This window comes from Myotis daubentonii, chromosome 3 (genome assembly GCF_963259705.1).
Source record: "Myotis daubentonii chromosome 3, mMyoDau2.1, whole genome shotgun sequence".
Lineage (NCBI taxonomy): Eukaryota > Metazoa > Chordata > Mammalia > Chiroptera > Vespertilionidae > Myotis > Myotis daubentonii.
This window is the reverse complement of record NC_081842.1, coordinates 213,914,057-213,930,679: the sequence shown is the minus strand read 5'-3', so window position 1 is coordinate 213,930,679 and position 16,623 is coordinate 213,914,057. Positions and strand designations below refer to the sequence as shown.

The 16,623-nt window shown below is 52.7% G+C and overlaps 1 protein-coding gene across 1 annotated transcript; it reads right to left on the bottom strand.

Annotated features, from left to right (window-relative positions):
* Nucleotides 1-1,898: 1,898 nt before the first annotated feature.
* Nucleotides 1,899-7,901, bottom strand: SRM (spermidine synthase). The gene is made up of 8 exons (XM_059691269.1): nt 7,623-7,901; nt 6,929-7,049; nt 6,398-6,490; nt 5,596-5,749; nt 4,965-5,048; nt 4,742-4,887; nt 4,527-4,649; nt 1,899-4,416 (listed from the first exon to the last, which is right to left on the bottom strand). The coding sequence occupies exons 1-8, from the start codon at nt 7,787-7,789 to the stop codon at nt 4,396-4,398; spliced, it is 909 nt and encodes a 302-aa protein (XP_059547252.1). The 5' UTR covers nt 7,790-7,901; the 3' UTR covers nt 1,899-4,395.
* Between the last annotated feature and the right edge of the window lie 8,722 nt (nt 7,902-16,623).

Genomic DNA, 16,623 nt, shown 5'->3' with positions numbered 1-16,623 from the left:
CAAAACAATCATTACTACCTTCAGAGAAAAAAGAGAGGAAAGAACAGGATACTATTTATTTACTAGAGGCCTGGTGCACGAATTCGTGCACGGGTGGGGTCCGGCTGGCCCACCCCAATGGTGGCCAATCGGGCCAGGACAGCGAGGGCAGGAGGGGACGTGGGAGGTTGGCCGGCCAGCCCCGCCCACGATCCAGCCAGGGCCGGCCAGGGGGAGGAGCCGCTCCCCGATTGGCTGGTTGGCCGGCCGCAGTGTGCGTCATAGTGACCTGTCATTCCAGTCATTCCGGTTATTCTTGTCATTCTGGCATCCCGGCTGCTTGGCTTTTATATGTAGATTGTAATTTTGAGAGAATGTTTATTAAAACTGAGACAGTGAAACAAAGGAAGGGCTTCGGACAGAAGAAGCAACAGGAGGGAGCTCAGGCGGGGTCTGCCTCGGCTCCCTAGAAACGTTACAGGAAAGAAGTGAGCCAAGGTGAGGCTGCTGTCAGTCACAGAAAGGGGCCTTGGAGATGGTGCAGCGGGTGAGCCTGGGACGAGCTGCCACTGCCCCTTGCTTCCCTGGTTGCTAGTTTCATGGAGACCCTTAAGAGTTTAGGAGAGAAAAGTAAAGGTGCAGGCCTGGGAGGGAAGAAAGATGCGGTGTCCTGCTCCCGAGAGCCCACGCTGAGCCCTGGGCTCATTTTAAAGACAGTAATAGATAAGTAATCTAAATGGAAAAGAGGCCCCCCTTTCCTCTCTGAAATCAATAAAATATCTAAATATATATATGAATATTTAAATATATATGAATATTTAAATATACATTTCTTGTATTGATTTCAGAGATGAAGGAGGGAGGGAGGGAGGGAGAGAGAGAGAGAGAGAGAGAGAGAGAGAGAGAGAGAGAGAACGATGTGAGAGGATCATTGATCAGCTGCTTCCTGCACACCCCACACTGGGGATTGAGCCTGCAACCCGGGCATGTGCCCTGACTGGGAATCAAACCATGACCTCCTGCTTCATAGGTCAATGTTCAACCACTAAGCCATGCCTACTGGGCAATAAAAAAATGTTTTTTAAAAAAATAAAAATGGGCCCTAGCCAGTTTGGCTCAATGAATAGAGCATGGGCCTGCAGACAGAAGGGTCCTGGGTTCGATTCCGGTCAAGGGCACGTACCTTGGCTGCAGGCTCCTCCCCACTGGGATCCTGGTCAGGGCTCGTGCAGGAGGCAACAGTATCAATGCTCTCACATAAAAATCAATGGAAAAATATCCCTGGGTGAGGATTAAAAAAATAAAAGTATTTTAAAAAATAAAAATGGAAAAGAGCACATCTCAAAATGCTGAAGGAAGATTATTTCTAAGACTTCTATTCCCATCCATCGCACAGGAAGGTGGAATAGACCTTTTCATGTCAGATTTTTAAAAATTTGCATCCAATTGTCCCTTCTCAGAAAGCCACTCTAGGATATGCCCCATCAAAACAAGGGAGTAGAAGTTACGGGGTCCCAGACACCGAGTTCCAATAGGGAATCCCATTAGGGGTAGTCGGAACGCTCCAGACAGATCCTTCAGGACGAGGAAAATGATAGACACCTGTTGAGTCCAAAGATCTTTCAAAACAATTTTTTCAGTAATCGCTTTTTCCCCTGAATGAAAGCGATATATACATTCTCGTACAAATCATTTTAATAAAGCAATGCACACTGTGTTTATTAGTATTTCCAGTTACTGAATATCCCATTAAATAAAATCACGAATTCATTATAAATTATAACGGGGCTAGGTAAAATACTAAGATCGCCTATTCAAAAGTTGATTGATTAGCATATTGTTCAGCCCCCATGAAGTGTGTTGTGTCCACATATGTTAAGAGCTTTAGAGACTTGGTTAAAAAAAAAAAAAGTTTGAGGTTAAACAAACGATAAATTTATTGCAAACTAAGCATATGAAAAAGTCCCCAAAAAACCTCCAGAGGAAAAACAAGGAAGCCGTGGGGAAGAGAAAGTGGTCCCGACTCCTCGCCTCCGCTGCAAATGGCCTTCACGTAGCTGAGCTAACCCAGGTCCTCATGTCGTTGTGGCGAGTGTGTGTTGAGGGGGGAGCAGGGGAGGAAAAAGGTAAGTCCTCATCGTCCCTGTGGAAGCTCGGGTTGGTCAGCAATACAAGCATGTTAAGTAGACACGGGCAAGTACCGAGATCAGCAGCTGCACGGGGTAAAGGTGGCTGCGCCCAGGGAGAGTGGGCACAGGGCGGCCGCTTTCTTCTAACGATCCACGTGGACTCACTGAGTCCTCAGACCGGGGGCCTGGCTGATTCTGAGAAAGAACTAAACTTCAAAACTTGAGATGGGATTCATGTTAATCTCCCTGCGGCCAACTGTGCCTGTCAGTCCCCCTCCATGACTTCTGGGACTTTAGGGGACTCGGGTCGTGTCCTCACCAAACCCCCGCTTCTGCTTCAGTAGGTCATGCCCACCCAGACGCGGAAACCCCTTCAAGGGTGTGTGCGTGTCCAGGGGACTTGAATAAGAGCGGGGAAGTGGAGGGATGGCATTGCAGACTCCACTTCCAGGGGGGCAGTTTCCCAAATGGCTCCAGCCACTTCCTCCTCCGCCCTGAGAGGCCATGGACCTCGCCGAGCTCAGCGAGCACGGAATGACAGAGGCGGAATTCCTAATGAAGCCGGGAGCAGGTGAGGACCCCGCTCCCCTTACAGGTGGGGTACTCAAGTCATCGGAGTTGCGGTACAGGCCCAGCTGGAGCCCTGAGACGGGCCCCGCCCCCTCTGTCCACCTTCATTCCCTGGGCTGCCCTCAGGCTGGTGTGTGCTCCCCAGCCCGCTTACTAGCTGGTCACCTAGTCCTCCCGTGCGGGTCAGTGGTGCCCTCCTCACAGACGGCTGCGAAGGTTAAAGGAATGAAGACCTGGGGGGGTCAGCTCTCTAACCAGCCACTGCGTGTCCCTTTGATGCACGAACTGCAGCCCAGAGGAGCCGACCATCACCTGGACTCCCGGGGGGGGGGGGGGGGGGGCCCTGGGGCACAGGTGCTGTTGGCTTCGGAGGGGGGTGAGACTGTCCTGGAATTTGGAGGTGGAGTTCGGACGGCTTGGGGTCAGACTTGCTGACTGAGGTCACACATCGGTGCTGAACCCAGTGAGTTCCTGGGGGTGAGGTCCACGTGTGTGGAGCCCAGAGGATGAGTGACTGGCCTGGGGCTGCTCAGGGGTTGGCTGCAAATCGAGATGCTTGCTCCCCCCCCCCCCCCCCCATGAGAACTCCAGTCCCAGAACCTGCTGCTTGGGGCCAAGGTAGCTGCCGGGTGGGGGTGTGGCTGGGGAGTGTTCTAGCAACACCCCCCAGCGGGGCCCACTCCCTGCTCCCAAGCCTCCCAGGACAGTCCATCCTCTGGCAGTGCCTCTGGCCTGGTGACTGGGACAGGAGTGGGCGCAGGCCCTCTCCCCCAGTCCGCACCCTGTTGTGGCGGCTCCTCTCCCAACACCAGTCCAGTCCGGGCCTGCAGGAGGGGTGAGGCGCCTGGGGAACAGGCTGGGAGGGCGTTCAGCACCATGGAGAGGGCACGGTCCCCAGCGGCCACTCACACCTGCTTTCTCAACCTCTCAACACTTGGGGGAGCTTCTAGGAATTTCCCAGAGGTCCCCCAGGGGCGGGGCAGGCAGGGTTGGAACCCACGTCTGAATCCTGAGCCCAGTCAGGGCAGCGATGTGCTTCCAACAGGCCCAGTAACAGCACCCAAACCCTCTGGAGTCACCTGCAGCACCCACCCCACGCTGGGACCTACCTATCCTCCAGGTCCGCCAAAATCATGGCAGGGCAGCCCCAGGAGCAAGCAGAGCCCGGAGCAACCCGCCTCGATCTTGTCACCCCACAGCCCTGGCCCTGGGGGTCAGTCACCGCCCGCTGTGGGGCGGGTGGGGGAATGTGGGCAGCTCCCCAGGGAGATTGGAGTGCGGTTTGATGCCTGCTGTGCCTCTTGGTGCCAGTGGACAAGGGGCGGCTGGTCCGAGGTTGCACGGGAGGGCAAGGCCTGCCTATCACAGACACGTGACAGACACTGAGAGGCCAGACAACGGGTCCAGCTCAGAGCCCGGTACACAGAAACGCCCAACCATGGCGACTGCAGCCCCCGCCTGGGCCCTTTCAAGGTCTGGGAACACACGATTCAGAAGTTTGCTATAAATACATGTGTTTGGTGAGTGAGGGTGACAGAGGGCGGAGAGGGGGCTGTACACAGCTGGTATAGGCTTGGAGGCTGAACACCACAGGGACAGACGGTCCGCCAGCAGGGCAGGCGGGCAGCATCCTGGGGCCTGTAACACTTGGTTGTTGGGGTGCCGGCAGGGGGCCTGTCCAGGGCAACCCGGCCTGCGTGGGCAGCAGCATCTGGACTCAGCTCACATCATTCAGGGCCTGGTGGGACATGAGGCCTGGTCAGGAGGGTGCTGAGTCGCCTGGGGGCTGAGGCAGGCTCCCCAGGAAGCCCTGGGTCCCCCCACAGGCCCACCCCGCCAGGGGCTCACCTTGCGGGCAAACTCCGGCAGGACGAAGGCCGCCCGGTGCACGTCGGAGTTGTAGTATCTCAGCTGCATCTGTTCCACCTGCTTTTGCGTCAGCGGCCGCGCCGGCTCCTGGAAGTTGGTGCTCTGGGGCGGGGGCGAGGGGGCGTCAGGGGAGTGCTTTCCGTGCCCACCTGTTCCCTGCCCTGCCCCCGCCCCCCGGACAGCCGGAAGCTCACTGGGTTCTTGCTGCACAGCATGAAGCCGATCTGGCCGCTGGGGTAGGTGGGGATGGTGCAGTAGGCGTAGCGCACCACGGGGAAGAGCGACCTGCAGAAGTGCTGCATGTCCTTGATGAGGTCCAGGTGCAGCCACTGGCACTCGCCTGGGGGAGGTGGCAGTGGTTGGTGGTGGCCGCCCCACCCTGCCCGCCACCCCCAGCTCAGCATCTCTGGCGCTCACCCTGGCAGCAGAGGATCCCGTCCTCCTTGAGGGCCGTCTTCATGAGCTGGTAATAGGACTCCTTGAAGAGGCTCTCGGCTGGGCCTGCAGGAGGGAGGGCCAAGCGACACTGAGCACATTCTGGCTGAGACCCCCTGAGCCTGGGCTACACAGACCCACAGAGCGGCCAAGGAGCAAGAGCTGGGACTTGAACCCAGGTCTGTGGGACTCAGAAACCAACCAGGAAAGGGCACTTTAACCCCATTCCCCGGGGATTCTCATTGGCATTGCATGGTGGCATCTCCACCCTGGACCTGGATTTAAAAGGAGAACCCACCCCACCCCAATGCTGGCGTGTCCGGAGCAAAGAGGAGGCTAAAGAGGAAACTGGGGCCTCAGTGGGCCACGGCCAGTGCCCCATTCCCCTCCTGGTCCCCAACTGTGAACTTTGGGTAGTGGCCTGGTCCCCCTACTGTGCTGAGCTGTTGTTTGCGGGGGGGTGGGGGGGGGCAGTGACAACTGAGAAGGGAAAGGACTGCGCTAGTTCTGGGGGCCCCTCTGTCCTCTACTCTGCAACTCAGGCCTCGGGAGCAAGGGGGAGGCTGGCTCCTGAAGCGGCAGCTGCTGGGGCCCGGGCCCATCGCTTGCTCACCCATGGGGTCCGAGGAGTCGGTGATGATAACGTCGAAGGCGTCCTGGTTCTGTTTCATGAACTCAAAGCCGTCACCCACGTGGAGGGTCAGCTTGGAGCTGGAGTAGCCAATGGCCATGCTCGGCAGGAACTTCTTAGAGACCTGAATGACATCCTGGGAGGGGCAGGGGGACCAGGCTGGAGCCGGATGGAGTCCCCTTCACGGCCCTGCAGCCTTGGGCCAGCCACTGGCTTCGTGGAACCCCCGTTTCCACATTTGTAAAACGGGGAGCACTCTGGGAGCTCCCTCAGCTCCTAAGCTGAATCTCCACCCTTCCCACTCCCTCCCCAGATCCACGTGTCCCATCTGAGGGCTTTCTTGCTATTGCAGAGGGTGGCAATGCCAGCTCCCATCAGAGAGCCGGTCCCTGTCTCCACACGTCAGTGCTTCGCAGAGGCCTGCCTGACCGCTGACCGGCCTCAGGCTGGTATCATATCGCCCTTCGCTGTCTCCTTTTAACTGGAATATCAGCTCCAACAGGGACGGATCTGCCTATTCACCATGGTACCCCAGCACCTAGAACAATGGCTGCTACACACCAGATAGTCACTAAAGACATGCTGGGTTCCCTAATGGTTGGAACATCCTTGGGCCTTGCCTAGGACTTCAATGAAAAACCAGCACCCAGCTTACAAAGAACTGGCATCGACGGCACCTGACTATGTCACTCAGTCACCTAAAGACTAAGTGACCTGCCCACACAGCCCATTCGGTGTGGAGAGGAACTCGCACCCAGGCCCTGGCCCTGCTCGGGGCACTCACCTCGTCAATCTCGCACTGGACCACCGACTCCACGGAGGAATGCTTCACCACCTCCCGCAGGACACCCCCGTCCCCACCCCCGATGATCAGCACCTGGGAGGGGGAGGAGCAGTCAGCACCCGCTGGGACCAGCCCCAGCCCCACCAAACAGGCCCCAGCAGGCTCCCTGGGCGGGTTCGCTCACCCAGAATCACCCGGAGCAGGGTGAGCCTCACCCTCCGACCCACAGACCTCCTGACTCCCTCCTCGCAGGACCTGCCCGAGGTGTGCCCCTTTCCTGAACTTCAGGCCTCAGACAGAACTCTTGGCTCCTCTGTCAGCCCCCAGCCCTGCGAAGTGGGCCCCTCGCCCACTCACCCCCTCCGCCTCCCCCCCCCCCCACACCCCCGTCCTTGCTAGCACTTTCCCTGACACCCCTTAGGAAGCGCAGGGCTGAACGGGGCACATGGGGAGAGGTGGGCTCCACACGGGCCTGTGGGATGCTGAGGGGCGGCTTCCCATCGCTGCGCGCAGGGCTGAATCTGGGGGTACCTTGCGTGGGTTGGGGTGGCTGCAGAGCGGCAGGTTGGCTATCATCTCCTGGTAGGAGAACTCGTCCCGCTCCGTGCACTGGATGACCCCGTCCAACACCAGCACGTTGCCGTAGCTCTTACTGCCGGTGGGAGTGACAGTCAGGGACCTGGTCCCCGGGGCAGGGGCAACGCGCCTCCACTCACCCCGCGTGAGAAGCAACCTCCCCGCCCTGCGAAGGGGTCCCGGGGTGGTGCGCTGGGGGTGACACGTGGCGGGGACCCGCAGGCAGGCCCGCTGCGCGGAGGCTGGGGTTGGTTAGCCTCGGGTGCGACTCTGACGTGTCCCAGACGGACACGTGGAGCTCGGCGCGTCGGGTCCGCGCAGACTCCGGCTCCCTGCGGCCGCGGGGGACCGCCTGGGACGCCGGCCCCCCGCCCAGGGCACGGGATGCTGGGGCGGGAGGGGAACGAGGGAGCGCACGGGCCTAGTGCACGGCAACTTCTGACAGTTCCGCAGGAGGAGGGGCGGGCGGGGCGGCCCTGGGCCGTCGGAGGTAAAGGGCGCAGGGCAGGGGTCTGGCAGGAGAGGGTGGGCTGGGCCGAGGTCAGGGCGGGGATCCCGGTGGATTCGCGTGGGGGGTGGGCGGCGGGGGGTCTGGACCGCGAGCCGTCCGAGGGCTGCGGGACGCAGGGCGGGGCGGCGGGAGTCCTACCTGCGGAAGACGAGGATATCCTGGTACCGCGAGCGCTGATGGTGGAGCAGCTGCTCCACCTGCAGGGACAGGGCCTGGCCCGGCCACAGGCTGCACGTCTCGCGGAACCAGCCCTCGCGGATGGCGGCGGGGCCGGAGGCGGCGGGGCCGTCGGGGCCGGGCTCCATGGCGGGCGCGCTGGCGGGCGGCGCGGGGCGCGGACCCGGGACTGCAGGCCGCGCGGAGCCGCAGCACAACGGGACCAGCTCCGCCCGCCGCCCGCGCCGCAACCTAACGAGCGAAGGGGGCGGTGCCTGATGGCAGGGGCGGGACCCAGCCCCCCCAATGGTGGCGCGGGAGTGGGAACGAGGCTACTCGGAGGCACCGCCCCCGCCGGGCTCCTAGCATGCTGATTGGCCAACGACCCGTAGAGCGGCGCCCAGTGGCTGGGGCGGGCTGTCCGTCGGCCTCATCAGGGTAGTGCGGCCCGCTCCGAGGTGGCCACGTGGGGCCGCGGCCGGGGCAGCGCGGCAGCGGTCTGGCCTCCGGGCGGGGTGGGCGGGCGGAAGGGGTCCCTCACCGGTCCGGACCCGGCGGTGCGGTGCAGCCCCTGGGCCCCTGCTCCCTTCCCTGGATCCGGGTGGTACCGAGCCGTTCTCTGCCGCAGAGGGATCGGGAGGGGAAACTTGAGATGACATCTCGGCTCCGCGCGGAGTTTCCAGCGCTGAGTCGCCCGCCTACCCTGGGGCTGGAGAAATGGGAGCTGGCGGCTACCCTGTCCCGCGAAGAGTGCTGATGTTGCGCAGGAGCGAGAGTAAATGCATTTCTCGACTTGTCCCCACATCCGGCTCCCTGTTGGACTTGAGCCACGTGTGTAGTTTGTCTGGGGCGCATGAGGGTTTTTATTTACTGGAAAAGGACCCTCACCGCGCAGCGACTTGAGCGGGATTTAGCCATTTCCCGCTAGATTCCCTGAGCCGGGAGCATATGGCTGCTGAATAAGAAACTCTTTTCAAAACGAGTTTCTAAATTTACCAGCAGTGTCTGGGAAGAGGCCAACACATGCATATTCAGCACCAAGAAAGAGTGGCACGCGGTTTTTTAACAAACGGGGCCTTGCTCTTTGAAGGGTGGGCGGGAATGTGCTTTCTGTTTTTATGAAAATGTCAAGGCACTTCTCAGAATCACATTAAGCATGCTAATTACGAAATATTAAATGCTAATTGCTCTGCAAGCTAGTTCTTCCCATGACAGGTAAAGGAGATGAGCCTGGTGGAACCTCCTGGTGACATGATGACAGGGATGTTTTCTCACTGACGTTTTGCAGCCTCCACTTGGAGGTGGAAAGCTTGTTCCCCACCTACTAACCCCAGATGAAGAGCACAGTAGTGTTTATCTGTGAGTGCAAGCGTCAGGCCTCAGCAACAATGTGCATCAGTTTACTTTACACTCTTTAAAGGGGAGGTGAGCGAGGCAGTTACAGGTTGCTAGGAGATGGGAGCTTCCTTGTGACAGTTACTGGACCGAAGGTCATGCAGAAAAGGATCACACAGCAGATAAATATAGGCAACCAGGCCTGACCCGCTGCTCAGTGGTTGAGCATCAACCCATGAATGAGGAGGTCACCCGTGGGTTCTGGACAGGGCACTTGCCCACAGCTTGATCCCCTATAGGGGGCGTGCAGGAGGCAGCCAATCAATGATGCCCATCATTGATGTTTCTATCTCTCCCCCGCCTCTCCTCTCTGAAATCAATTAAAAAAACACATGTTTTTAAAAAGTAAAAAACACATTTTTTAAAAAACCATATGCTCGGCTGGTATGGTTCAGTGGTTGAGTGCTGACCCATGAACCAAGAGGTCATTGGTTCAACTCCCAGTCAGGGCACATGCCTGGGTTGCGGGCTCAATTCCCAGTAGTGGGTATGCAGGAGGCAGCCGATTAATGATGTTTCTTTCTATCCCTCTCCCTCTCTCTAAAAATCAATAAAAACACATTAAAAAAATAAATAAAAGATACAATATGTCCAGTTACTATAGGCTTCATTGGCTCCAGCCCTGTATACAGCCTGTACTTCCAACATGACATTTATGCCTCTGACTGGTGATCGCCTGTTGGCTTCTGTGTACCCTGAGCCAGACTAGGGATAGTGTGTGTAGCTGGCAGCACTGGGTAAGAGGCTGAGTGGAAGTGGGAACCAGAACACCCAGCTGTCTTTGTTCTAGGTGCTGCCCAGCTGAGCCCACACAGGAGCCCTGCATTCCTGGGACATTGATGGGGGGGGGGTGCGGTTAGTGAAGGATCAAGCCCATCCCATCCCACCTGCAAGATGAACAGAATTGTTTCAGCATGAGCACCCTCTGATGGGAAAGTCTGTGAATGACACCTGGAGAGGAGGTAAAAGTGTCACCAGCGCGCCAAGCGTGAACTTCCAGGCCAGTGTGTACAGCCACAGTGCAAACCTTCCAAGTTCAAAGAACACAAAGGCCCTGAATAAGTTTCAGGCAAAATAGTCCCCAGATGTACCGGACCACTAGCCCAGAAAGGCCATCCAAGTTCAGGTCACCAGGAGGAAAACCGGAGTTTTGTCAGCAATAGTCATTCTTATCCGGTGAGAATCAGGAAGATCAGGCTGGAGAAAACTAGGGCAGAGCATGAACTGTTTCCTTAAATTCAGGCCAGTGTGCATTAAGGATTCAGTGGTAAAGTGTTACCATCTAGTGGGTCCACCGCCGCAACCGCCCAAGGGTAGACCATCTATGAAAAGGGAGCAGGGCGAGGTGGGCGATGGCTATGGCCAAGGCAGTGGTTCACGTGGGGCTGCCACAGGAAGTGTGTCTGTCACTGCGGAGACTTTCTGGCAGTCGGCATCTGAGAATATATTTTTTATCCTCACCTGAGGATATATTTTTAAAACATATTTTTATTGATTTCAGAGAGGAAGGGAGAGGGAGAGATAGAAACATCATTGATTGGCTGGGGATCAAGCCCACAACCCAGGCATGTGCCCTTGCCCGGAATTGAACCCAGGACCCGTCAGTCCGCAGGATGATGCTCTATCCACTGAGCCAAACCAGCTAGGGCTGAGGATATATTTTTAAAATATATTTTTATTGATTTCAGAGAGGAAGAGAGAAGGAGAGATAGAAACATCACTGATGAGAGAAATCATTGATCTTGATCGGCTGCCTCCTGCACACCCCCTACTGGGGATTGAGCCTGCAACCCGGGCATGTGCCCTTGACCAGAATCGAACCTCGGACCCCTCAGTCTGCAGGGTGACGCTCTATCCACTGCACTAAACCAGTTAGGGCCTGAGGCAATTTTTTCCATTGATTTTTAGAAAGAGTGTAAGGGAGGAGGGAGAGAAACATCAATGTGAGAGAGACACATTGATTGGTTGCCTCCCACCCACATCCCAGGGCACTGAACCCACAACCCAGATACATGCCCTTGACCGGAAATTGAACCCGGCGCTCTAACCATTGAGCAACCGGCCAGGGCGCGGGTCACATTTTAAGCATTGTGTTCAGCCAGGCAGACAGCTGTGGTTATGAGCAGGATGGATTTGGCCATTTCGTGGTGTTACTTGGTTGAAAACGCTCAAGGCAAGCTTCCCAAGCTGCCGTAAACATCAGCGTGCCTCCCTGAGCAAAGAGCCAGCTGCTCATAAATTCTCTCCACCTGCAACCCCCAAAGCCCTGCCAGATCCCTCTCCCGAGTGCAGGCCCGGCCACCTCTCCACATTCACATTCACTGAGCAGCTCCCCACCAACCCCCCAGCCCCGCCCTGCCCTTGGGGGTCCAAGCCCTCTCCCCACCACTTATCCACACTCCCAGGCCCTTGTCCCCATCCCATGGCTCAGCACTCCTGGGCTTTACGGTTCCATGGATGAGGAAAATTTCAAAAACACATTTGGGGACTGACTTTGGGTTGCTAACTTTTTCTTATGCAAGAAAGGGCATTTAAGAAGACCTTAAACTCCTATCTCTGGTCCCCATCTTTTTATATTTATATATTTGGTCTCCATCTTTTTTTAAAAATATATTTTATTGATTTTTTACAGAGAGGAAGGGAGAGGGATACAGAGTTTGAAACATCGATCAGCTGCCTCCTGCACACCTCCCACTGGGGATGTGCCCGCAACCGAGATACATGCCCTTGACTGCAATCGAACCCAGGACCCCTCAGTCTGCAGGCCAATGCTCTACCCACTGAGCCAAACCGGTTAGGGCATGGTCCCCATCTTTTTAAAAAATGAAAACAAGCCCTAACCGGTTTGGCTCAGTGGATAGAGCATCGACCTGTGGACTGATAGGTCCCAGGTTCGATTCCGGTCAAGGGCATGTACCTTGGTTGCGGGCACATCCCCAGTAGGAGGTGTGCAGGAGGCAGCTGATTGATGTTTCTCTCTCATCGATGTTTCTAACTCTCTATCCCTCTCCCTTCCTCTCTGTAAAAATTCAATAAAACATATTTAAAAAAAAAATGAAAACAAACATTGCCACGAAGCAAAACTAGTAAAGACCAGGCATCATTTGACCTCTATGAGAACTTAACACATTGTCCTCTTTTGACCCCTGGGCAGCGGGACGTCCACTGCGGCCCACCAAGCAAGGTCTGGGCACACGGCCTTGCCAACAACAGTGGTTGTGGACTTAAGCAGAAGTAGAACCCACCTGGAGAGCGTGTTCAGACCTGGGTGCTGAGCCCACCCCTGACTCTGACCAGGCAGGTCTGGGCTGCCTGGGCTTGTCTTTCTAACCAGCTTCCTGATGGTCTCTCTCAGGAGCCTGAGTAGCACTGACTGCAAGGTTTTCTGGATGTCTTCCCTTATTCTTTCAGACAGGAAGGGAGAGGGAGAGAGAGAGAAGCATAATGATGAGAGAAGCATTGATCGGTTGCCTCCTGCACGCCCCTCACTGGAGTTCGAGCCCACACCCTGACCAGGAATCGAACTGTGACTTCCTGGTTCATAGGTCAATGCTCAACCAATGAGCAATGCTGACTGGGCTACATTTAAACCTTTTATCCATTTTGAGTTGATTCTTGTGTATGGTGTAAGTTGGTTTCATTTCTTTTTGCATGTACATGTCCAATTTTCCCAACACCACTTATTGAAGAGTCTGTCGTTACTCCAGTGTCTGCTCTTGCCTCCTTTGTCAAATATTGACCATAAAGATGAGGGTAAATTTCTGGGGTTTCTGTTCCATTGGTCTGTATGCCTGTTCTTGTGCCAGTACCAGGCAGTTTTGAGTACAGTGGCTTTGTGGTATAGTTTGAGATTTGGTATTGTGGTCCTCCAACTTTGTTCTTTCTCAGCATTGCTGCTGCTATTCGGGGTCTTTTTTTGTTTCCATACAAATTTTTGGAATATTTGTTCTAGATCTGTGAAATATGCTGTTGGTATTTTAATATTAATAGGAATTTCATTGAATCTATAGATTGCTTTGGGTAGTATGGACATTTTAATGATGTTAATTCTTTCCAGCCCATGAACATGGTATATGCTTCCACCTGTTTGTGTCTTTCTCTATTTCTTTTTTCAATGTCCTGTTGTTTTCCTAGTACAGGTCTTTTACCTCCTTGGTTTTTATTCCAAGGAATCTTTTTTGTTGTTGCTGCTGCAATGGTAAATGGGTTTGTTTTTTTTTTTTGTCTTTTAGTTTATCTGTTTATTATTAGTGTATAAAAATGCCATCAATTTCTGGATGTTGATTTTGTATCCTGCTACTTTGCCAAATTCATTTAGTAATTCTAGTAGTTTTTTAAATGGAGTCTTTAGGATTTTCTATGTACAATATCATCTGCAGATAATGACAATTTTACTTCTTTTCCAATTTGGATTCCTGTTTTTCTTCTTGTCCGATTGCTGTGGCTAGGACTTCCAGTACTATGTTGAACTAGAGTGGTGAAAGCAGACATTCCTGTCTTGCTCCTGTTTTTGTTTTAAATATATTTTATTGATTTTTTACAGAGAGGAAGGGAGAGAGATAGAGTTAGAAACATCGATGAGAGAGAAACATCGACCAGCTGCCTCCTGCACACTCCCTACTGGGGATGTGCCCGCAACCAAAGTACATGCCCTTGACCGGAATCAAACCTGGGACCCTTCAGTCCGCAGGGCGACACTCTATCCACTGAGCCAAACCGGTTTCAGCTGTTCCTGTTTTTAAGGGAAACACTTTTAGTTTTTGCCCAGTGAATATGATGTTGGCTGTATGTAGGTTTGTCGTATATGGCCTTTATAGTGTTATGATTCCCACTTTGCTGAGTTTTTATAAAAAAATGGGTGCTGGATATTGTCAAATGCTTTTTTGGCACCTATCAATATGATTATGTAATTTTTATCCTTCATTTTGTTTATGCGATGTATCACACTTATTGATTTGGGGATATAACAACAGCCTTGCATCCCCAGAATAAATCCCACTTTGGTCACGGTATATGATCTTTTTAATGTATTGCTGAATCCATTTTGCTAATATTTTGTTGAGGATTTTAGCATCTATGTTCATCCTGGATACTGACCTGTAATTTTCTTTCTTTGTAGTGTCTGGCTTTGGAATTAGGAAAATGCTGGCCTTGTAAAATGATCTTGGAAGTGTTCCTTCCTTTTCGATATTTTGGAATAGTTTGAGTATAGGTGTTGGTTCTTTGAATGTTTGGTAAAACTTACCTGTGAAGCCATCCAATTCAGGACTTTTGTTTGCTGGAAGTTTTTTGATTACTGCTTCAATTTCATCAGTTGGTATTGGCCTATTCAGGCTGATTCTTCCTGATTTAATTTTGGGAGATTATATTTCTCTGGGAAATTTCTTCATTTTTTCCAGGTTGTCCAGCTTGTTGGCATATAGTTGTTCATAGTATTTTTTTCACAATCCTTTGAATTGCTATTGTGTCAGTTGTTACTTTGCCCTTTTATTTCTGATTTTATTTATCTGGGTCCTCTTTGTTTCTAGATTAGTCTGGCTAAAAGGTTCATCAATCTTGTTTATCTTTTCAAAGAACCAGCTCTTTTTGTAATTTTTTTTAGTCTCTATGTCAGCCGTGGGCAAACTACGGCCTGCGGGCCGGATCTGGCCCGTTTGAAATGAATAAAATTAAAAAAAAAAACCAAAAAAAAAAACCCGTACCCTTTTATGTAATGATGTTTACTTTGAATTTATATTAGTTCACACAAACACTCCATCCATGCTTTTGTTCCGGCCCTCCGGTCCAGTTTAAGAACCCATTGTGGCCCTCGAGTCAAAAAGTTTGCCCACCCCTGCTCTATGTCATTTACTTCTGCTCTAATCTTTATTATTTCCTTTTGGGTTGTTGTGTGTTCATTTTCCTTTGTTTCCAGGAAGTTTATTTCTTCCTGGATCTCATTGGTAATCCATTCATTGTTTAGTTTAGTTTCCATGTGTTTGAGGTTTTTTTTTTTAAAATTGTAGTTGATTTCTAGTTTCATGCCATTGTGATCTGAGATGCTTGAAATGATTTCAATCTTCTTGAATTTGTTAAGGCTTATTTTGTGTCCTAACATACGGTCTATCTTTGAGAATGATCCATGTGTACTTGAGAAGAATGTATATTCTGTTGCTTTTGGATTAAATGTCCTGTAAATATCAATTAAATCCAACTGATCTAATGTATCAGTTAAGGCCACTGTTTCCTTGTTGTTTTTTGTTGGAAGATCTACCCAGTGATGTCAGTGGGGCGTTAAAGTCCCCTACTATGACTGTATTGCTATCTATCTCTCCCTTAAAGTCCATCAAGACTTTTTTATATTGCCCTGACAGGTTTGGCTCAGTGGATAGAGCGTTGGCCTGAAGACTGAAAGGTCCCAGGTTCGATTCTGATCAAGGGCATGTACCTTAGTTGCGGCCACATCCCCAGTAGGGGCTGTGCAGGAAGCAACTGACTCATGTTTCTCTCTCATTGATGTTTCTAACTCTCTATCCCTCTCTCTTCCTCTCTGTAAAAAAATCAATAAGATATATTTTAAAAAAAAGATTTTTTTATATATTTAGGTCTTCCCGTATTGGGTGCCTATATATTAACAAGGGTTAGCTGCCTGCTGCATGCCCCCTATTGGGATCAAGCCTGCAACCTGGGCATGTGTCCTGACCAGGAATCCATCCGGTGACCTTTTGGTTCATAGGTCGATGTGCAACTATTGGGCCATACTGGCTGGGATGGCTTTAAAAAAAAAATTTAAAAAAATACATATATATTTATATTTTAGAGAAAGAAGGGAAAACGATAGAGAGATAGACATATCATTGAGAGAAACATCCATTGGCTGCCTCCTGTATGCCCCCAATTGGGGACCGAGCCCACTAAAGGGCATGTGCCCTGACGGGGAATCGAACTGTGACCTCTTGGCTCATGGGTCAACACTCAACACCAGCTGGGCCAATTCTGGCTTTTTAGCTGGGCATGTGGGCACTGAAATGACTTCCCAGTATCCTGTGTTGTGGACACGCGACTAAGTTGTGGCCGTGGGAAGTGGAAATGGGCAGCATCCTTTCAAAGGGAGGCTGGGTGCTATCTCCTCCCTTCCTTCCAGCTGACTGGAATGAGGATGCAATGGATGGAGCTAGGACTCGTACTTGGCCATGAGGTGGAAGGCCTGTGTTCAAGCAATAAGATGGGAGCCAGTCTCAGGGCTGCCAGCTGCCACACTAGCTCTGGACTGACTGTACTGACAGAAGAGAAGGAGAAGGAGACATCTATTTTGCTAAGCCCCTGATAGCCTGGCTTTTCTATCAGTTTCAACCACTGGAGTGCCAGCTCACCCTGGGACAGGGCTGTCCTGCTCCATGGGCCACTCTCCAGGGCAGAGCGATGTCTGATTTGGCCCGGAAGCCCACAGGGCATGGCAGCCAGCCTTCTAAATAATTTGTGGAAAAAAGTTCCAAGAAAACAGGTTCCTTGTTTCAATATTTGTGAGGGGGAAAAAGGTATTATTCTGTGTGGTTTTTAAAATTTAATTGCCCAGCTCAGGACGAAAATCAAATAATATTTGAAAGAA